Raw genomic sequence first — 22535 nt, forward strand, 5'->3', positions numbered from 1 at the left:
GGAAGAGACCTCTTTGGAAAAGCCCATTTGGGAGAAGCCTCTTTGGAAAAAACTCTTTGGAAAAAAGTCCTCTTTGGAAAAAAGTCCTCTTTGGAAAAAAGTCCTCTTTGGAAAAAAGTCCTCTTTGGAAAAAAGTCCTCTTTGGAAACCCTCAGATTAATACGATTTTCCATTGTTTCCCACGCCCAGAAAGCCATTTAGATGATGGAACCAGAGCTGCCAGGAGGAAGAGGAGGAGAAGCAGCAGCTGAGGAAGGGCTGATCGAGTTCTACAGCTCCTACAAGGAGATGTTTGAGTTCTTCTGCAAGAACACCACGATCCACGGCACCATCCGCCTGGTGTGCTCCGGCAGGAACCGCACGAAGACGGCGTTCTGGACGCTGCTGCTGCTGGCCAGCCTGGGCATGCTCCTGGGAAAGGCCTCCTTGGAAAAGGCCATCTGGGAAAGGGTTCTTTGGAAAAGGCCGTTTGGGAAAGGTTTCTTTGGAAAAGGCCGTTTGGGAAAGGGTTCTTTGGAGATGCCCGTTTGGAAGAAGTTGTTTTGGAAATGGCCATTCGGAAAAGGCCTGTTTGGACAAGCCCTCTTAGGAAGAGACCTCTTTGGACAAGCCCATTTGGCACAGGCCTGTTTGGAAAAGGTTTCTTTGGAAAAAGTCCTCTTTGGAAAAAACCTCTTTGGAAAACGCCCCTTTGGAAAAAAGCCTGTTTAAAAAGCCTCTTTGGAAGAGTCTTTCCCTCAGATTAATACGATTTTCCATTGTTTCCCACGCCCAGAAAGCCATTTAGATGATGGAACCAGAGCTGCCAGGAGGAAGAGGAGGAGAAGCAGCAGCTGAGGAAGGGCTGATCGAGTTCTACAGCTCCTACAAGGAGATGTTTGAGTTCTTCTGCAAGAACACCACGATCCACGGCACCATCCGCCTGGTGTGCTCCGGCAGGAACCGCATGAAGACGGCGTTCTGGACGCTGCTGCTGCTGGCCAGCCTGGGCATGCTCTACTGGCAGTTTGCCCTCATGTTCAGCCAGTTCTGGGCCTACCCCGTGGTGCTCACCATGTCCATGGACTCCGAGCCCAAAATGTTCCCGGCCGTCACCATCTGCAACCTGGATCCCTACAGGTCAGCTGAGGTTTGGGGATGGTCAAGGACGCGTCCTAAAGGTTTGGGGATGGTCTGGGATGTGTCCCTGAAGGCCTGGGGATGGTCTGGGATGTGTCCTAAAGGTTTGGGAAGGGTCAGGGACATGTCCCTAAGTTTTGGGGATGGTCTGGGATGTGTCCCAAAGGTTTGGGAATGGTCAGGGATGGGTCCCTAAAGGTCTGGGAATGGTCTGGAATGGGTCCCTAAAGGTTTGGGAATGGTCAGGGACACATCCCAAAGGTTTGGGGATGGTCTGGGATGTGTTGTCCCTAAAGGTTTGGGAATGGTCTGGGACATGTCCCAGAGGTTTGGGGATGGTCTGGGATGTGTCCTAAAGGTTTGGGAAGGGTCAGAAACCCCTTGGATGCATCCCACAGCCATCCCCATCTGCCATCCCAGCACATCTGGATGGTCCCAAAGGTTTGGGAATTGTCAGGGATGTGTCCATAAAAGGTTTGGGAATGGTCTGGGATTCTCAAACCCAAAGGTTTGAGAAAGTAATAAATTAAATATTAAAAGAATATTGTTAGAGTTAAGTGTGCTGAGCAGCAGAGTTTCTGGATATTCTTCCACAGATCCCAAGGAATAACTTTTCCATGGAACCTGTGAGATTAGAAATGTGGAATTTTTCCCCAAATGTTGATTTTCCCCAAATGTGGATTTTTTCCCAATCCCTGCAGGTTTGAGCTGGTCAGTGAGAGATCAGAAATGTGGAATTTTCCCCAAAATGTTGATTTTTTTCCCCAATCCCTGCAGGTTTGAGCTGGTCAGTGAGCAGCTGGAGCAGCTGGAGCTCATGGCCGAGGAGTCGCTGACCTTCCTGTACGGCCCCAAGGCCTCGGCCAGGCTGTCCCACCTGAGGGACAGGGACAGGGACAGGAACAAGGACATAACCATCCGTGTCCAGGCCTGGGCCAACCTCAGCAGCGCTGGCTTCAGGCTCAGCCACAACTTCTCCCTGGTCAGGATGTGGGACCCCAGGGCAGGCAAAAAACATTCCAGAGTGGGATTCCGGCTGGTGAGCGGCGCTGCGGGCACGGAGGGGCAGCGGGGGCACCTCGGGGGGGGTGCACCCCAAAATACCTGGGGATTCACCCTAAAATACCTGGGGGTTCACCCCAAAGAAACTGGGGATTCACCCCAAAATACCTGGGGATTCACCCTAAAATACCTGGGGGTTCACCCCAAAGAAACTGGGGATTCACCCCAAAATACCTGGGGATTCACCCTAAAATACCTGGGGATTCACCCCAAAGAAACTGGGGATTCACCCCAAAATACCTGGGGGTTCACCCCAAAATGCCTGGGGATTCACCCCAAAGAAACTGGGAATTCACCCCAAAATATCTGGGAATTGGGGTGGGGATTCACCCTAAAATACCTGGGGATTCACCCCAAAGAAACTGGGGATTCACCCCAAAATACCTGGGGAATGGGATTTACCACAAAATAATCTATCACTATTATGGGAATAATAATAGGGGGGTTTATTTATATATATAAAAATATAAATAATATAATATAATAGATACATTATATTATAATGGACAATATAATATACTATAACAATAATTATTATACTGTAATAATAATTCCTATGGTAGTAATATATTATGGTAATAATCTATTACTATTATAGGGATAATAATAGTTCCCATATAATACAATAATTTATATATATATATATATATATCTATAAAAAATTATATATTATATGTTAAAATAATATATAATTTATATATATAAAAATTATATATTATATGTTAAAATAATATATAATTTATATACTCATATATATTATATGTTTGTTTTTATATATTTATAGATATTTATGTATATATATTTAATATGTGTTATATATTAACATTATATATTGCAATACTTTTAATAGATGATATAATATTATGTAATTTAATACAATATAATATAACATAATATAATATAACATAATATAGCAATATGATGTAATATGATGTAATATGATGTAATATAATGTAATATAATGTAATGTAATGTAATGCAATATAAAGTAATGCAACATAATATAATACAATATAATATAATAGATAACATAATATAATGATTCACCCTAAAATACCTGGGGATTCACCCCAAAGAAACTGGGGATTCACCCCAAAATACCTGGGGAATGGGATTCACCACAAAATAATCTATCACTATTATGGGAATAATAATAGGGGGGTTTATTTATATATATAACAATATAAAGTAATGCAACATAATATAATACAATATAATATAATAGATAACATAATATAATATAACATAATATAATAATATGATATAATATGATATGTTATAATATAATATGATATAATATAATGTAATATAATGTAATATAATGCAATGTAATATAATGCAATGCAATATAATGCAATGCAATATAATGTAATGCAATATAATGCAATGCAATATAATGTAATGTAATATAATGTAATACAATATTATATAATAGGTAACATAATATAATATAACATAGTATAACAATATGATATAATATGATATGTATAATATAATGTAATATAATGTAATACAATATAATGTAATACAATATAATATAATATATAACATAATATAATATAACATAATATAATATATAACATAATATATAACATAACACAACATAACACAACAATTCTTATCACATAACACCCACAATTCCCCCAACAACAACAGCTCCTTTTCCCTTCCCCCTGCCCTTTCCCTGTGTCCCAGTGCAATTCCACAGGCGGGAATTGCTTCTACAACTCGCACCCGTCGGGCATGGACGCCCTGCTGGAGTGGTACCGCTTCCACTACATGAACGTCATGGCCCAGCTGCCCCCGGCGCTGGCCCAGCACCAGCAGCACTTCCAGGACCTGGTCTACTCCTGCCAGTATGATGGGGAGCCCTGCAGGCCCAGGTGGGTGGGACAGGGAGCTCACAGCCCCGGGGGGCACCAGGGGAAGTGCAGGTGGGAGATCGGGGAGAGGTTTTGTACAGAAAGGGGATGAAGTTCTGGAGGGGCTGGAGTCACCATCCCTGGGTGGGTTTAACAAAGCCTGGATGTGGCACTGGGTGCCAGGCTTGAGTTGGGGCTGGGTTGGACTCCACGGTCTTGAAGGTCTCTTCCAACATGGGGAATCTGTGAATTTGGGGGAATTTCGGGAATTCCCAGGAACCGGGGAGGTGCTGGAGTCACCATCCCTGGACGTGGCACTGGGTGCCAGGGTTCGGCTGAGGTGTTGGGGCTGGGTTGGACTCCACGGTCTTGAAGGTTTCTCCCAACCTGGGGATTCTGTGACTCTGTGATTCTGTGAATTTGGGGTTTCCAGGGAATGCACAGCTCCTTCCCCCTGTCCCAAACACATCCAGCTTGGAATTAAGGTGGTGTCACACTTGTAATTAAAACCCCATCACGTTTCTCTTGATCTTCCATTAAAAGTCCATCAAATCTCTGATTTTCCAGTGATTATGTTCACTTCCACCACCCAGTTTTTGGGAGCTGCTACACTTTCAACAGCAAGGGGACAGATCCCTTCTGGGCAGCCACAAAACCAGGAATTCCTTATGGTGAGTGATCGGCAAAATGGGCAGAAAGGGCTAAAATTAAGATAAATAATTATATTGGTCCTTAGTGCAGGATTTAGTAGCAAATTTTGGCCTCTCTTTTGGTCTGGTGGCACAAATTATTGGCTTGTGTGACAGCCATGCCAGCCACATCTGGGCTTAAAAAAAACAGAATTTCTTTTTAGTTTGGAGCAGGATATTCTTACAATGTTTATTGCAGAATATTGGGGTTTATTGGGTTTTATTTATAGGGTTTTTATTCTTTATTATGGGATTATTGAAGGTTTGGACTAGGTGCCATTGTCACCAGGGCTCTGAGGATTAAAAATGGCTCTTGAGGGATCCCAGAGCCCAAATCTGGGACCCGAACCCAAACAGGAGGGATTTGGATTTTATTTATATTTATTATTATTCATTATTTATCACTTATCATTTATTTTATACATATATATTTATAATATTATGGGATTATTGAGGGCTTGGAATAGCTGCCACTGTCACCAGGGCTCAAAGGATTGAACATGGCTCTTGAGGGATCCCAGAACCCAAATCTGGGACCCAAACCCAGACAGGAGGGATTTGCCCAGCGCTGGGCACTCCAGCTGTCCTCCTGTCCCCCCCAGGTGTCCTCCTGTCCCCCCCAGCTGTCCTGCTGTCCCCCAGCTGATCTCTGTCCCCCTGTGTGTCCCCAGGGCTGTCCCTGATCCTGCGGGCCGAGCAGAAGGAGCACATCCCGCTGCTGTCCACCGTGGCCGGGGTGAAGGTGATGATCCACAGCCACAACCAGACGCCGTTCCTGGAGCACGAGGGCTTCCACATCCGCCCGGGCATCGCCACCACCATCGGCATCCGCCAGGTGGGCGTGGGGCAAACCATCCCAGACCATCCCAGACCAAACCATCCCAGACCAAACCCACCCTCCCAAACCATCCCAAACCAAACCCAGCCATCCCAAACCATCCCAAACCAAACCCACCCATCCCAAACCATCCCAAACCAAACCCACCCATCCCAAACCATCCCAAACCAAACACAGCCATCCCAAATCAAACCAATCCCAGCCATCCCAAACCATCCCTTTTGGCATCCGCCAGGTGGGCGTGGGTGAAACCATCCCAGACCATCCCAGGTCATCCCAGACCATCCCAGACCATCCCAAACCATCCATCCCAAACCATCCCATCCCATCCCAAACAATCCCATCCCTTTTGGCATCGGCCAGGTGGGCATGGGTGAAACCATCCCAAACCATCCCTTTTGCATCCCATCCCATCCCATCCCATCCCATCCCATCCCATCCCATCCCTTTTGCATCCCATCCCATCCCATCCCATCCCATCCCATCCCATCCCATCCCATCCCATCCCATCCCATCCCATCCCATCCCATCCCATCCCATCCCATCCCATCCCATCCCATCCCATCCCATCCCATCCCATCCCTTTTGGCATCCGCCAGGTGGCCACAGCCCCTCAGGGGCACGGGGACACCTGGTGGGCTTGGGGTCCTCTCCTTGTGCTCAGGTCCAAATAAAACGATCCCAAACGTGGCCTTTTGGAGTCCAGGAGGGTTGGCACCACCAAGGGTTGGGATGTCCCCTCTGGTGGCACAGGGACACCCGGCAGGCTCGGGGTCCTCTCGTGTCCTCACTGGGCTCAGCCCCAAATAAAAAGATCCCAAATGTTCTTTTGGCTCTCAAAATGTTGGAGCCTGATTTCATTCCCACTTAATAGATATTATATAAAACTATAAAATATAAACTATTAATGTATGTAATATGTTGTATATTAATTACATTAATTTATATTGTTTCCCTGATATTAATTACCAAGGCCCAGCTCTGCTGCTCATTAACTCCCTGCCCTTCCCGCAGTGCAGTCCTGAGGGTGATGGCTGGCTCTAATTAACCCTGCTCATCACCCGGGGCTCCAATTAACCCTGCTAATCACTCGGGGCACTAATTAATGAACCCTGCTAATTAATCAGCCTAGCTCCTTTGTGTCCCCACAGGACCAGGTGAATCGCCTGGGTGGCAACTACGGCAGGTGCACCACGGACGGGGCCGACGTGGCCGTGGAGCTGCTCTACAACAACTCCTACACCCTGCAGGTACTGAGCCTGGCTTAGCTAAACCTGGCCTAGCCAGGCTGGAGCTGCTCTACAACAACCGTACACCCTGCAGGTACTGAGCCTGGCTTAGCTAAACCTGGCCTAGCCAGGCTGGAGCTGCTCTACAACAACTGTACACCCTGCAGGTACTGAGCCTGGCTTAGCTAAACCTGGCCTAGCTAAACCCGGTTTAGCCAGGCTGGAGCTGCTCTACAACAACCGTACACCCTGCAGGTACTGAGCCTGGCTTAGCTAAACCCAGTTTAGCCAGGCTGCAACTGCTCTACAACAACAACTCCAATTTTTTTTGCCCCTGTCTCCTAAGAACTCTGTCCTACAGATTCAGAATATTTTTCATTTATCCAAATTTTTCCCCTTTTCTCTTACAGATTCCATCCTAGAGATTCGGATTTTTTTCTGACCTATCCAATTTTTTTAACCCTTTTCCCTTCACCCTCTACAATCAGAATTTATTTTTATTTATCCAATTTCCCTGTTTTCTCCTAATAACTCCACCCTACGCACTCAGATTTTTTTCTCATTTATCCAAAATTTTTTCCCCCTTTTTCTCCTACCATTTCCATCCTAGAAATTTGGAATTTTTTTTGGTTTATCCCCATATTTTTCTCTGCTTTCCCGTCTCCAGGCCTGCCTGCACTCGTGTTTCCAGCGGGCCATGCTGCGGCGCTGTGGCTGCGGTTATTTCTATTACCCGCTGCCCGCCGGAGCGCGCTACTGCGACTACAGCCGCCAGCCCGCCTGGGGTGAGCAAAAACAATAAAAATATTGAATATTGTAATGAAAATATAAAATATAATTGTAAAAATAAAGCCTAGGAATTCACTGGGTCCCAGGAAAAAATCCCTGGGATTGCCAGGGAATGGCGACTGCAGCCGCCAGCCCGCCTGGGGTGAGCAGAATGATAAAAATATTGAATATTGTAATTAAAATAAAGCCTGGGAATTCAGTGAGTCTCAGGGAAAAATCCCTGGGATTTCCTGAATCCCTGGGGAAAAAAAAATCCCTGGAATTTCCTGAGTCCCCGGGAAATCCTTGGAATCCCAGAGTTCCCTGAGTTTAAAGGATCCTGGATCCACGGGGTTGGGAATTGTCTTTAAAGTCCTTTCCAACCCAAAATTCCGGGATTTTAGGATTTCATTCCAGGATTTTAGGATTTAATTCTGATGATTTTCCTTCAGGATAATTCCAAAGGGAATTCCTGGGAATTCCCAACCCTGTTCCTTCCATCCCCTTTTCCAGGGCACTGCTTTTACCAGCTCTACTCCCGGCTCAGGAATCACCGCCTGGATTGTTTCCAGCACTGCCCCAAACCCTGCAGGTGAGCCCCAAAAATCTCAGTTCAAATTTCAAATGGAATGCTCCCATCTTTTTCAAAATTTAATTGAAATGAAAATTAAATTTATTCGAAATTTAATGTAATCTAAATGTAATGGAAATTAAAATTAAATTTAAATGTAACGGTCCCATATTTTTCTAATTTAAATTTAATTATTTCTATTTATTCTATTTAATCAATATTTAATTTAATAGATAAATTTATTTCTATTGATTATATTTATTATATTTAATTATTCAGGGTTTATTTTGTCACCTGAATTGGGAAGCTTTTCCCAAACTTCTGAAGAGCTGCCCTGGGAATTTTCTGGATTTCTGGGAATTCTCCCTGGGCAGCTCCTGCTGCTCAGAATTCCAGGTTTTTCAGAATTCCTGCTTTTTTCTCCCCAGGGAATCCCTGTACAAGGTCTCAGCTGGCACAGCCAAGTGGCCCTCGGCAAAATCCCAGGTACTACAAAAATTCCAGTAATTAATATTGCAATAACAAATATTCCAATAATGAATATTCCAATAAACATTCCAGTAATTAATATTGCAATAACAAATATTCCAATAATGAATATTGCAGTAACAAATATTCCAATAGAAACATTCCAGTAATGAATATTCCAATAACAAATATTCCAATGATGAATATTCCAATAACAAATATTGCAATAGAAACATTCCAATAATGATTATTCTAGTAACAAATATTCCAATAGAAACATTCCAATAATATTCCAATATCAAACATTCCAATAAGGAATCTCCCAATGACAAACATTCCAATGCCAATATTCCAATAACAATATTCCATTAACAGTATTCCAATAGCAAACATTCCAATGCCAACCTTCCATTATCAGCGTCCCATTAACAACATTCCAGTGCCAACATTCCAATGCCAACGTTCCATTAACAACATTCCAACAGCAAATATTCCAATGCCACCATTCCAATGTCAACATTGCAATGCCAAATTCCAATAACAAATGTTCCAATGCAAATATTCCATTGGAAACATTCCAGTGCCAACATTCCAATAGCAAACATTCCAATGCCAACATTCCAATGCCAACATTCCAATGCCAACATTCCAATGCCAACGTTCCCGTGGCAGGACTGGGTGCGCCAGGCTCTGCGGCACCAGAACGGCTACAACTCCAGCAGCAGCAGGTAAATCCTGGGGTCATCCTGATCCATGGGGTCATCCCAATCCCAACGGGGTCATCCCAATCCCAGTGGGGTCATCCCAGTCCCAACAGGGTCATCCCAGTCCCAACGGGGTCATCCCAATCCCAACGGGGTCATTCCAATCCCAATGGGGTCATCCCCGTCCCAGTCCCAATTGGGTCATCCCAATCCATGGCGTCACATCCCAATCCATGGGGTCATCCCGATCCATGAGGCTGTCCCAGTCCCAGCCGGGATGCCCCAGTGCCAGCTGTGGTGTCCCGGTGCCAGCTGGCATGTCCCAGTCCCTACTGGGAATGTCCCAGTGCCAGCTGGGATGTCCCAGTGCCAGCTGTGGTGTCCCAGTCCCAGCCGGGATGCCCCAGTGCCAGCTGTGGTGTCCCGGTGCCAGCTGTGGTGTCCCGGTGCCAGCTGTGGTGTCCCTGCAGGAGGGACATTGCCAAGGTCACCATCTTCTACCGGCAGCTGAGCTCGCAGGCTGTGCACGAGGCCCCGCTGCTCTCAGTAGGTGACAACTCCTCCTTTATTCCCTTTCCATGGAATTCCTGAGAGTTCTGGGAGGGATTAATTCCTAGGATTTCATTATTTGCCTTAATTTTATAGAATAGAAAAATATATCTGTTTATTTCTATTATAATAGTAACTATTAATTAATAGGAATTAATTTAAGCTTTATTTTACATGATATATAAATAGATATTTGTTTATATGCTATTATTAATTAATATAAATTTATTTTAAATATATATATATATACTTATTTATATGTTAATATTAATTATTAGTTAGCTTAACTCCCAGGCTGTGCATGAGGCCAACAGCAGAATTCCTGTTCCCAGAGCTCAGATAAATAAAAAAATCAGATTTTTTTTTCCCAGCAGAACCTGCTGCTTGGAGCTTTGGGATTGGTTTTGGTTTTTTGTTTAGGGAAAATTTTTGGGATATGAGTTACTGACCAAAAAGGCTCCAAATATGGGTTTGAGGAATAGAAGAAGCAAAATAAAAACCCCAAACTCTGTCCTATCTGTCATCATTTTTGGTTTTCCAGGAGAACCTGCTGCTTGGAGCTTTGGGATTGGTTTTGGTTTTTTGTTTAGGGAAACTTTTTGGGATATGAGTTACTGACCAAAAAGGCTCCAAATATGGGTTTGAGGAATAGAAGAAACATAGAAAAAACAAAATAAAACCCTAAATTCTGTCCCATCCGTGATAATTTTGGGTTTTTCAGGAGCTTGGAGCTTTGGGATTGGTTTTGGTTTTTTTGTTTAGGGAAAATTATTGGGAAAATGAGCCACGGATCCCATATGCTCCAAATATGGTTTGAGGAACAGAAGAAACATAGAAAAAGCAGAATACACCCCCAAATTCTGTCCCATCCCCGGTGATTTTGGTTTTCCAGGAGAACCTGCTGATGGAACTTTGGGATTGGTTTTGGTATTTCATTTAGGGAAAATTATTGGGAAAATGAGTTACTGATCCCATATGCTCCAAATATGGAACTGAGGAATAGAAAAAACATAGAAAAAGCAAAATACACCCCCAAGCACTGTCCAATCCTTGATGATTTTTGGTTTTCCAGGAGAACCTGCTGATGGAACTTTGGGATTGGTTTTGGGTTTTTATTTAGGGAAAAATGAGCCACAGATCCCATATGCTGCAAATATGGGTGTGAGGAATAGAAGAAACATAGAAAAAGCAGAATACACCCCCAAATTCTGTCCCATCCCTGATCATTTTGGGTTTTCCAGGAGAACCTGCTGCTGTCCAGCATGGGCAGCCAGTGGAGCCTCTGGTTCGGCTCCTCGGTGCTCTCGGTGGTGGAGATGCTGGAGCTGCTCCTGGACACCCTGGTGCTGTCCCTGCTCTTCTGCTTCCAGAGGCTCCGCGCCCGGGGGGGCTCCAGGGGCTCCAGCCCCTCCCCAGACCTCAGCCTGGCCCTGGAAAATTCCAGGGAATTTCAGGAGGGAGCCCAAGGCTCAGGATTGGGGCAGCCGCAGCTCCCGGTGGGGAACAGGCAGGAGCTGGGACACAGCTGAGGGGCTGGAATTCCCAAATTCTGGGGGAAAAGTGACAGGGATGTCCTGGATCCACAGCTGAGGGGCTGGAATTCCCAAATTCTGGGGGAAAAGTGACAGGGATGTCCTGGATCCACAGCTGAGTGTGGCAGTGCTTGGAATTCACCTGGGCTGTGATCCCAGCTGGAATTCCCAAAAAGCTCCTGGAATTCCCAAACTCCTCTGGGCTTTAATTCCAGCTGGAATTCCCAGAAACCTCCTGGAATTCTGAAAAACCTCCTGCCCTTGGAGCTCTGATCCATGCTGGAATTCCCAAACTCCTCCGGGCTTTGATCCCAACTGGAATTCCCAAACTCCCCCTGGAATTCCCAAAAACCTCCTGAAATTCCCAGAAACCTCCTGCCCTTGGAGCTCTGATCCATGCTGGAATTCCCAAACCCCTCCAGGTTCTGATCCCACCTGGAATTCCCAACCTCCCCCTGGAATTCCCAAAAACCTCCTGGAATTTCCAGCCCCTCCTTCCCTCTGGAATTTCTGCTGCTTTTGGGTTTCCTGGGTAATTCCCACCGAGTCCGACTCTTCCAGAGGGAAATAAAGAGAAAAAACATCAGGATTGGGAATTCTTTAGGTCCCAGAAAAATCCTCTGATTCCTGTGGAATGTTGGGGTTTTATTTATTAACCGAGGTAATGTTAATTTTTGTTAATATTTGTTAATTTTTGTTAATTATTGTTAATTTATCTGTACATAAAACAGAATAAACAACTTTATTTTTGATGGGGATGTTTGCACAGGAGCGTTTTCCTCCCTTGGACCCCACAAACTTTGGTTTTTTAAATTATTTTTAAATAATAAAATGACCTGAAAACAGATTTTGACTTTTTTTTTTTTTTTAAAAAAGCAGATTTTTCTGTGCCATTCAGTGCCCCACAGCTCAGCCTGGAGAAGGAAAAGGGGTTAAAAACGCAGATTTTGGTTAATCCAGCAAGAAACCAAGCTGAGAAGGAGGAGGGAAGGAGTTTTTATGCAGATTTTTATTAAGAGTGCTTCAAGAGACCAGAGAAGGGAGAGGGAAAAAAGGCAGCACAAGAAAGAGCCTTGGAATTGTACAGAGGTGATTACAGAGAGAAAATCGGAATGTCCAGAGTGCAGGGAGGGAAAGGGTTAAAAAATCCTGGTGCAAAGAGAGCGGGGAGGAGAGCAGGGCTGGGAACTGGGAACGGAATTTTATTTACAGCGAGGGCAGAGCCTCGGGCTGGCCAAAAAATGTCTGAGATGGCCAAAAATCCTCTGAGCTGGCCAAAAATCCCTCGGAGATGGCCAAAAATCCCTCGGAGATGGCCAAAAATCCCTCGGAGATGGCCAAAAAGTTCTCAGCTGGCCAAAAAACCTCTGAGATAACCAAAAAAGGACTTCTGAGATGGCCAAAAATCCTCTGAGCTGGCCAAAAAAATCTCTGAGATGGCCAAAAATCCTCTGAGATAACAAAAAAGGGCTTCTGAGATGGCCCAAAACCCTCTGAGATGGCCAAAAAAATATCAGAGATGGCCAAAAACCATCTGAGATAACCAAAAATTGGCTTCTGGCCTGGCCAAAAACTTCAGAGCTGGCCAAAAATCCTCTGAGGGGGCCAAAGGATCTCTCCCTGTCCCCATCCCTGTCCCCATCCCTGTCCCCATCCCTGTCCCTGCTGTTGGGACACGAAGCCGTGGCAGCCCTGGCTGGCCCCAGGTGTCCCCAGGTGCCACCTCTGGGGACAGCAGCAGCTCCACCCAAACTGCTCCGTGCTGGCACCAAGGCCCCCCCAGGTGTCCCCTCCTGGTGTCCCCTCCCCCCAGCCTCATTCCCAGAGGGAATTCCGGGCACGGCCCCCCCGGCAGCGTGAGGAGGCCGTTCCCTGGGGACATCCCAGCCACCCTGCAGCTCCTCAGCCCCTCGGTGTCACCTCCCGGTGCCTCTGCTCCGAGAGGGACACGGGGAGGGACAGCAGAGCTGGGAGGAACCCAGAAATCCAAACCTGGAACTGCTGAGGAACCCAGAAACCCAAACCTGGAACTGCTGAGGAACCCAAAAATCCAAACCAGGAATTGGTGAGGAACCCAGAAATTCAAACCAGGAATTGGTGAGGAACCCAGAAATTCAAACCAGGAATTGGTGAGGAACCCAAAAATCCAAACCAGGAACTGCTGAGGAACCCAAAAATCCAAACCAGGAATTGGTGAGGAACCCAAAAATCCAAACCAGGAACTGCTGAGGAACCCAAAAATCCAAACCAGGAACTGCTGAGGAACTCCAGAACTCTGAAACTCCACCCAGGAATTGTGAGAAACAAAATAATTCAAACCAGGAACTCCTGAGGAACTCAAAACTCCACCCAGGAATTGTGAGAAACTCAAAAATTCAAACCAGGAATTGGTGAAGAACTCCAGAACTCCAAAAGTCAAACCAGGAATTGCTAAAAAACTCCAGAATTCCAACCAGGAATTGGTGAAGAACTCCAAAAATTCAAATCAGGAATTGTGAGGAACTCCAAAACTCAAACCAGGAATTGTGAGAAATTCAAAAATTCAAACCAGGAGATGCTAAAAAACTCCAAAATTCCAACCAGGAATTGTGAGGAACTCCAAAAATTCAAACCAGGAATTGTGAGAAATTCAAAAATTCAAACCAGGAGATCCAAAATTCCAACCAGGAATTGTGAGGAACTCCAAAACTCCAACCAGGAATTGCTAAAAAACCTCAAAAATTCAAATCACGAATCGTGAGAAACCCCAAAATTCAACCCAAGAATTGCTGAGAAACTCAAAATTCCCATTTTCCACCCGTGGCAGGAATCCCGTGCATTCCTTGAGCAGCTCCTGGCTTTTTCTTGCATAAATCACAAAATTTTTGCTGCTCCTGCTCCTGATTTTGATATTTCCTGATATTTTGGACGTTCCTGATCTCTCAATCCCAAAATCCTCCCTCCTGGAAGCTGTGAGATGATTAATGAATGGTGATTAATTAATGAATTTGATGATCTCAGAGGTATTTTCCAATGAATAATTCTGTTTGATGCCAGGCCCAGCTCAGCTTCTCCCACCTGGATTTTTGGTTAAAGGCATCAAATCTCCCAATCCCATTTTTTAATTAAATTTTTTCCTTTAAAAAATCCAAGAAATTTCCCAGCTCAGAGGCAGCAAGGCTGAAAAAACCTGAAAAAAACCCCTGGAAAATTGAAAATCCCAACTGGAATCAGAGTCCCGAGATCCAAACCCAGGCTGGATCCAAGCCCAGGCACTTGGGTCAAATAAAGAGAGAAAAATTCCCACAGATCCCAAAAAATTCCAAGGATGGAGGATCCTGGTGGCTGAGGGGACTTTGCTTTTAAATTCCTCTTGTTAAATGTGGTTAAATCCAAGAGAAAACACTCACACCCCCTTGGAAAAATAGAGAAAAATTTAAAAATATTAAAAAAAAACCAATTTAGGGCATTAAATCTTCCAGCCAGGTTGGTACAACACAAATCCAGCTGCTTTTCAGGCAAGAAAAACAAAAATATTCTTTTTTTTTTTTCACCTCCCTCAGAGCCTGGAACTGCTCAAATTTCAATTTGAAAATTGAAATTGAATTTTCTGCCTTCCCCACTCTCCAAATTGAAATTTGGAGCCCACGACCCCCACCCAAGGAGAAATAAAAATGCAAGAAACACAGAAAATAGGGAGAAGTGCATCCTTAACGTGTTTTTGTTTTTTTTTTTTTTTCCTGGAGAAATTTTTGGTTTGGGGATTGCAGGGTGTTGGGTTTATCTCAAATCTGAGGTTTTTGAACGATGGGAAGAAAAAAAAAATCCTGCCATGAAATACAGACCAACTGTATTGAATAAAAATTGCACTAGTCCTCTGGGCACATCAATAATAAGAATAAATTAAATACTTAACAATTCCACCGATTAAAAAAGACAGCACAAAAACCCATAACAAAAGAACATAAAACCCCCCAAAATACTGTCAGGTAGGAAAAGTGCACCAAGTTGCTTTTATACATCAACTCTAAATATTTAAAGTACCAATAAATGTTAAATAAATCCATTGTCTTGCAAGATGCTGCTTTGTTTTTGCATCCATATTTACATTTTTTTTTTCTTATTTTTTTTTTCCAACTTCAGCAGTGAGTCTGAGCTTCCAGGGTTCAGCCTGGCCAGGGCTTGTGGCCAGAATTCCCAGAAAAAAATGAAATAAAACGACCCAAAAAGTGGAAGCTGCGGTTTTCCTCGGTTCTCAGAAGATCGGTCGGGGTTTGAGCTCCTCCTAAAAAAGTTGGGAAAAGCAGGGGGGGTTGAAAATCGGTTTTGGGGTTGCTGTACAGGTTAAAAAATTCAAATGTGGCAGTGCTGAAATGCACGAGCAGAGCAGAGTGTGGAATTCTCCTGGTGGGAATGGAAAAGGGCTGGGAAATGTGGGAATTCTCCTCTGCTCTCAGGAGTGAAGAAATTCCCTCTTGTTCTCAAATGCTGGGAATTCTCAGGTCTCAAATGTGAAAATTCTCAACTCTCAGATGTGAAAATTCTCCTCTGCTCTCAGGAGTGAAGAAATTCCCCTTTGCTCTCAAATGTGAAAATTCTCCTTTGCTCTCAAGAGTGAAAATTCTCATTCATTCTCAAATGTGAAAATTCTCCTTTGCTGGCAAATGGTGAAAATTCTCAGCTCTCAAATGTGAAAATTCTCATTCATTCTCAAATGAGGAAACTCTCCTTTGCTCTCAGGAGTGAAGAAATTCTCCTTTGCTCTCAAATGTGAAAATTCTCATTCATTCTCAAATGTGGAAACTCTGCTCTCAGGAGTGAAGAAATTCATTTTTGTTCTCAAATGCAAATTCTCCTTTGCTCTCAAATGTGAAAATTTTCCACTCTCAAATATGAAAATTCTCCTTTGCTCTCAAGAGTGAAGAAATTCTCCTTTTTTCTCAAATGGTGAAAATTCTCAACTCCCAGTTTTGAAAATTCTCCTCCATTCTCAAATGTGAAAATTCTCCTCTGCTCTCAAGAGTGAAGAAATTCTCCTTTTTTCTCAAATGGTGAAAAATTTCAAATCCCAAATTTGAAAATTCTCCTCCACTTTTAAATGGTGAAAATTCTCCTCCAGTCTCAAGAATGAAGAGATTCTCCTTTTTTCTCAAAAGTGAAAATTCTCCTTTGCTCTCAAATGGCGAAAATTCCTCCACTCTCAAATGCTGAAAATTCCCCTTTGCTCTCAAATGTGAAAACTCTCCTTTTTTCTCAAAAGTGAAAATTCTCCTTTGCTCTCAAATGGTGAAAATTCTCCTTTGCTCTCAAATGGCGAAAATTCCTCCACTCTCAAATGCTGAAAATTCCCCTTTGCTCTCAAATGTGAAAACTCTCCTTTTTTCTCAAAAGTGGAAATTCTCCTTTTCCCTCAAAAGTGGAATCTCTCCGCTCTCCGGAGCTCTGAGGCCCCGGCAGGTTTGCGGGCTCAGGGGGATCAGCCCCAGGGATGGGCTGGGGGCTGGGGAGGGAATTCCCGGCAGGACCCCCAGCCCGGGGGCCAGGTGGGATTTGGGGTCCTGCAGAGCTCCAGGGGCTGGGGTGTCCCTGGGGTTTGGGGTCCCAGCCCAGCCCAGCTGGGCCAGGGCTGCAGGACCGGGCTTTAGGGAGGATTTGGGAGCAGGATCAGCGCCTAAGCCCATCCCAGCTGGGCCAGGAGCAGCCAGGAGTGAGATTTGGGCTGGGTTTAGGAGCAGGATCAGCACCACAGCTTCCATCCCATCCCAGCTGGGCCAGGAGCAGCCAGGACTGAGATTTGGGGTGGGTTTAGGAGAAGGATCAGCACCTAAGCCTATCCTAACTGTGCCAGGAACAGCCAGGAGTGAGATTTAGGTGGATTTGGGAGCAGGATCAGCACCTAAGCCCATCCTAACTGTGCCAGGAACAGCCAGAACTGGGATCTGGGGTGGGTTTAGGATCAGGATCAGCACCTAAGCCCATCCCAGCTGGGCCAGGGCTGCAGGACTGGGATTTAGGTGGATTTGGGAGCAGAATCAGCACCTAAGCCCATCCTAACTGTGCCAGGAGCAGCCAGGCCTGGGATTTGGGGTGGGTTTAGGAGCAGGATCAGCACCACAGCTTCCATCCCATCCCAGCTGGGCCTGAGCTGCAGGACACTGCTCAGCCCTGGCTTTAAACTTTTAAAACCTGGCTTTTTTAAACTTCTAAACCTGGCTATTTTAGCTTTTAAACCCTGGCTTTAAAAACTTTCAAACCTGGCTATTTTAACTTTAAACCCTGTTTTTTTAAAACTTTTAAATCGATGGCAGCAGCACCAGCAGGATGGAGGAAGGGAAAGGTGACAGTGACACCCAAGGGAAGGCACTGCCCTGCTCAGGAGGGGGGGCATTGAAATTTGGGGTGAAATTTGAAATTTGGGGCGATTTGGGTGAGAAAGAAGACAAAGCCCAAAGAGCAGCACTTTCCTAGGGCAGCAGGAACTGCTGGAGCCAGGAGAGGGCTGGGAGAGCCCTGAGGGGGAAGAGCTGCTCCCCAAAAACTGAGGAGACAATTCCAGCCCCAGGAACAAACCCTGCGAGGTTTCTGAAGGGAAAACATCGGGAATTCCAAGAGGATGGGATGGGAAAGGGGAGGATTGTGGAGTGCAGGAGGGTGGGGAGCTCTGCCTGGGATTCCTGGTTTCCTCAGAGCCCCTGGAGATGCCAGGACGATCCCTAAGGCACTGTGACCCTGGAGCCCAGGCAGGGGTGTCCCCAAAATCCCACAAATCCTGACCCCAGATCCTGATAAATCCTGTTCCCAAATCCTGACAAATCCTGTTTCCAAATCCTGACCCCAAATCCTGATAAATCCTGTTCCCAAATCCTGACCCCAAATCCTGTTCCCAAATCCTGACAAAATCTGGTGCCAACTGCAGCTGGGGACATTGGGAAAGTCTCCAACCTCCAGCCAGGATTCCAAAAGTCCTTGGAAGAGACTCCAACCTCCAGCCAAAATTCCAGAGGTTCCTGGGAAAGGCTCTGAGCTCCAGCCAGGATTCCAGAGGTCCCAGAGCCCTCCCAAGACGGGATGAGACAGCAGCAAAGTGCTCCAAGGAGAGCCACGCTCCCTCACTGCAGCTGAGAGAGGAAAAAAAAGGAGAAAAACCACAAAATTCTGCTGCTCCTTGGAGCTGGGGAGCTCTGAAGCTGCTGAGATGCTCCAGCACGTGGGGGGAGCACGGAGGGGACTCATCCAGGTGGAATTCTCTCCCATGGAGACCTCAGGGAACCCAGAGAAGGCAAATCCACCATCCCTGGGTGGGATTGGAAGAAGATTGGACGTGGCACGTGGTGCTGGGCTTGGCTGGGGCATGGGGTGGACTCCGTGGACTTGAAGGTGACTTCCAGCCTGGGGATTCTGGGATCATGGGATCTGGGATCATGGGATTCTGTGAAATTGGAGCTGGAGCTCCTCCCTGCCCCAAGCCCATCGCCAGCGACAGGGATCAGTGCTGCTGCTTCCAGGAATTCCAGTGGGACTGGAACCCTTCTGGGAATTCCAGCAGGATGGGAACTCTTCTGGGAATTCCAGCGGGATGGGAATCCTTGTGGGAATTCCAGCGGGGTGGAAGCAGGGCAGCTATGGCTTTGAGCAGCCCAGCACCCAGGGCAGCAGCCCAGGGGAGCGGGGCTGGTTCAGTCCTGAGAGCAGCGAAGGTGAGCAGCCAGAGATCCCAGTCCTGATCCTGATCCCAGTCCTGATCCCAATCCTGATCCCAATCCCAATCCTGATTCTGGTCCTGCTGGGCCTCTGGAGCATCCCTGCCCCAAACCAGCCTGGAGGGCACCTCGGGGTCCTCCCAGGGCAGAGCAGGCTCCACGCCACGATCCCTGCCAGAATTCCAAGCCAGCTCTTCAGGGACAGCTTTGTCTGCTCCTGGGGTTGGTGGCTCTCTCCTGGTCACAGAAGGTTTTTCCTTTTCTTCTCTTAATCCTGTTTTTTTTCCTTTTTTTTTTTGTTGTTGTTTTTTTTTTTTTTTAACCTCTAAGTTCATCTCCCACACACTCCATCCATCCATCCATCCCACGTGCCACAATCCGTGGTCATACCCTGGGAGGCTCCTACTCAAAAAAAAAAAAAAAAAACCAAACAAAAAAAACCCCCCAAAAAAAATAAAATCAACCATCCAGTAGTCAAGCATGAGAACTCAAACCCCACAAAAGGAAAAACCCCCTGAGGGCAGCTCAACCCTAGGGGTGCAGGCATCACAACCAGACCAACCAGCAGGGAAAACACCAAATATCCGAGGGGGGGGCTCTGCAGGGACCCCGCCCGGCCCCGGGCCGGCCGAGGGGACGCGGGGCTGTCCCTAACACTCGTCGATGTTGAGGCTGATGAACTCCTGGATGCATTTCCTGTACTGCAGCTCCGTGGGGCTGTTGCTGGGGTACTGGCCGGGCTGGCCCAAGGGCCCCTCTGCCTCCCGCATCTCCTCGTTCATCCGCGCCAGGCGCAGCCTGCGGGCAGGGCAGGGCGGGATCGGTTATTCCTGCCCCTCCTGGTGGTGCTTCCCGCTGTTCCCCTGCTCCCAGGCAGCGTTTCCCGGTGTTTCCCTGTTCCCAGGCAGTGTTTCCCGGTGTTCCCAGTGTTTCCCCGTATTTCCCAGTGTTTCCCCGTATTTCCCAGGCAGTGTTTCCCAGTGTTTCTGGGTGTTTCCCATTACTTCCCAGTGTTTCCCTGTTCTCAGGCAGCGTTTCCCAGTGTTCCTGGTGTTCCCAGTGTTTCCCTGTTCTCAGGCAGCGTTCCCAGTGTTTCCCAGTCCCCAGGCAGCGTTTCCCAGTGTTTCTGGGTGTTTCCCAGTACTTCCCGGTGTTTCCCAGTACTTCCCAGTGTTTCCCAGTCCCCAGGCAGTGTTTCCCAGTGTTTCTGGGTGTTTCCCATTACTTCCCAGTGTTTCCCTGTTCTCAGGCAGCGTTTCCCGGTGTTCCTGGTGTTCCCAGTGTTTCCCTGTTCTCAGGCAGCGTTTCCCAGTATTTCCCAGTGTTTCCCAGGCAGTGTTTCCCGGTGTTCCCAGTGTTTCCCCGTATTTCCCAGTGTTTCCCCGTATTTCCCAGGCAGTGTTTCCCAGTGTTTCTGGGTGTTTCCCATTACTTCCCAGTGTTTCCCTGTTCTCAGGCAGCGTTTCCCAGTGTTCCTGGTGTTCCCAGTGTTTCCCTGTCCCCAGGCAGAGGTTCCTGGTGTTCCCAGTACTTCCCAGTGTTTCCCTGTTCCCAGGCAGCATTTCCTGGTGTTCCCAGTACTTCCCAATGTTGCCCAGTCCCCAGGCAGTGTTTCCCAAAATTTCCCCAGGCAGTGTTTCCCTGTTCCCACGCAGCATTTCCTGGTGTTCCCAGTATATCCCAGTGTTTCCCAGTTCCTAGGCAGTGTTTCCCACCGTTTCCCACTCTCTCCCAGTACTTCCCAGTGTTTCCCTGTCCCCAGGCAGAGGTTCCTGGTGTTCCCAGTACTTCCCAGTGTTTCCCTGTTCCCAGGCAGCATTTCCTGGTGTTCCCAGTACTTCCCAATGTTGCCCAGTCCCCAGGCAGTGTTTCCCAGTGTTTCCCAGTATTTCACAGTGTTCCCCAGTGATTCCTGGTCCCCAGGCAGTATTTCCCAGTGCTTCCCAGTATTCCCCAGGCAGTGGTTCCTAATGTTTCCCAGTATTCCCCAGTGTTTCCCAGTCCCCAGGCAGTACTCCCCAATGTTTCCCAGTCCCCAGGCAGTATTCCCCAGTGTTTCCCAATGCCTCCCAGTGTTTCCCAGTGTTCCCTGATCTCCAGGCAGTGTTTCCCAGTGTCTCCTGGTGTTTCCCAGCCGTGGTGGCACTCACAGGGTGACGATGTCGGCGTTGGCCGCGCTCACCGCGATGCTCAGCGGGTCCTGCCCGTCCCCGTCGGGCGTGTGCTGGGTGGCCCCTCGCTTCAGGAACAGGCACACCTGCCTGGGGAGGAATCACACCATTCCTCAACTCCCAAATTCCCAAATTCCCCAATTCCAGCCCCTCGCTTCAGGAACAGGCACACCTGCCTGGGGAGGAATCACACCATTCCTCAACTCCCAAATTCCCAAATTCCCCAATTCCAGCCCTGTGCTTCAGGAACAGGCACAGCTGCCTGGGGAGGGAAGGAATCACACAATTTCTGAATTCCTAAATTCTAGAGGCAGGAATTCCAGCCCTGAACTTCAGGAACAGGCACAGCTGCCTGGGGACAGGGAGCCTCAGGAAAGGAATTCCAGAGGCACAGAATTCCAGCTCCAAGGAACAGAATTCCAGCTCACCATCCTTATTCCAGGGTGCTCCAACCTGCCCTTGGGCACTTCCAGGGATGGGGCAGCCTCAGATTCTCTGGGAATTCCATCCCAGCCACAAATCCTCAGGGAATTCCATCCCAGCCCCTCCCCAGCCACAAATCCTCAGGGAATCCCATCCCAGCCAGCAATTCCCTGGGAATTCCACCCCAGGCACCCAGGGAAAAGCAATCTCCCGCCTCACCCCGCCCTGTGCCAGCCCCGCGCTTTTGACAACGCCCCAAAATCCGCATTTTCCAGCTGGATTCCCCCAGATCCCGGCTTTCCGTGCCCTCCAGCTGGGAATGGCATTCCAGGGAGCGGGAGGAGCTGGCACTCACCCGGTGTGCCCCAGGTAGGTGGCGTGGTGCAGCGGCGCCCGGCCCCGCGCGTCCCGCTGGTTGACGTCGGCCCCGTTCTGCAGCAGGAACTCGCAGGCGAGCAGGGAGCCCTGGGAAAGGGGGAAAATGGGGGGAAAATGGGGGGAAAAATGGGAATTTCCACTCGGTTCTGACAGATTGGACAATTCCCAAAGGGAATTCACACATCGATTCAGCCAGACTGGACAATTCCCAAAGAATTTCCAGTCAATTCAGCCAGACCGGACAATTCCAAAAAGGGAATTCACACCTCAATTCATCCAGGCTGGACAATTCCCAAAGGAAATTCCCACACCAGACCGGACAATTCCCAAAGGAAATTCCCACACCAATTCACCCAGACCCAACTCCCAAAGGGAATTCCCACCCCATTTCACCCAGATCCAACTCCCAAAGGGAATTTCCACACCAGACTCAATCCCCAAAGGAAATTCCTACACCATTTCATCCAGACCCAATTCCCAAAGGGGGGGGGAA

General features: G+C 47.1%; 2 protein-coding genes across 2 annotated transcripts; one reads left to right on the top strand and one right to left on the bottom strand.

Moving 5' to 3' along the window:
• Positions 1-288: 288 nt before the first annotated feature.
• Positions 289-11692, top strand: SCNN1D (sodium channel epithelial 1 subunit delta). Its single transcript, XM_041477554.1, has 13 exons — positions 289-496; positions 822-1119; positions 1897-2158; positions 3877-4064; positions 4611-4714; positions 5404-5567; positions 6722-6820; positions 7467-7584; positions 8081-8159; positions 8567-8624; positions 9279-9334; positions 9781-9856; positions 11101-11692. Exons 1-13 carry the CDS (start codon positions 289-291, stop codon positions 11386-11388), a joined length of 1998 nt encoding a protein of 665 aa, XP_041333488.1. The 3' UTR covers positions 11389-11692.
• A 7817-nt stretch (positions 11693-19509) lies between these two features.
• On the bottom strand, positions 19510-22226 carry ACAP3 (ArfGAP with coiled-coil, ankyrin repeat and PH domains 3). The gene is made up of 4 exons (XM_041477555.1): positions 22194-22226; positions 22020-22129; positions 21221-21331; positions 19510-19868 (listed from the first exon to the last, which is right to left on the bottom strand). Exons 1-4 carry the CDS (start codon positions 22224-22226, stop codon positions 19721-19723), a joined length of 402 nt encoding a protein of 133 aa, XP_041333489.1. The 3' UTR covers positions 19510-19720.
• Positions 22227-22535: the final 309 nt, after the last annotated feature.

This window comes from Pyrgilauda ruficollis, unplaced genomic scaffold, assembly GCF_017590135.1.
Source record: "Pyrgilauda ruficollis isolate IOZ18807 unplaced genomic scaffold, ASM1759013v1 scaffold407, whole genome shotgun sequence".
Taxonomy (NCBI): Eukaryota; Metazoa; Chordata; class Aves; order Passeriformes; family Passeridae; genus Pyrgilauda; species Pyrgilauda ruficollis.

What these genes read in the sequence shown, in the direction of transcription:
- SCNN1D (XM_041477554.1), top strand. Translation starts at nt 289, where the DNA reads ATGTTTGAGTTCTTCTGCAAGAACACCACGATCCACGGCACCATCCGC. An exon ending in GGGGAGCCCTGCAGGCCCAG is followed by an intron (nt 4,065 to 4,610) that starts GTGGGTGGGACA and finishes CTGATTTTCCAG; the next exon opens with TGATTATGTTCACTTCCACC. An exon ending in TACAACTCCAGCAGCAGCAG is followed by an intron (nt 9,335 to 9,780) that starts GTAAATCCTGGG and finishes GTGTCCCTGCAG; the next exon opens with GAGGGACATTGCCAAGGTCA.
- ACAP3 (XM_041477555.1), bottom strand. Translation starts at nt 22,226, where the DNA reads ATGTGTGAATTCCCTTTGGGAATTGTCCAATCT. An exon ending in CTTTGGGAATTGTCCAATCT is followed by an intron (nt 22,130 to 22,193) that starts GTCAGAACCGAG and finishes CCCCTTTCCCAG; the next exon opens with GGCTCCCTGCTCGCCTGCGA. An exon ending in AACGCCGACATCGTCACCCT is followed by an intron (nt 19,869 to 21,220) that starts GTGAGTGCCACC and finishes CCCTGCCCGCAG; the next exon opens with GCTGCGCCTGGCGCGGATGA.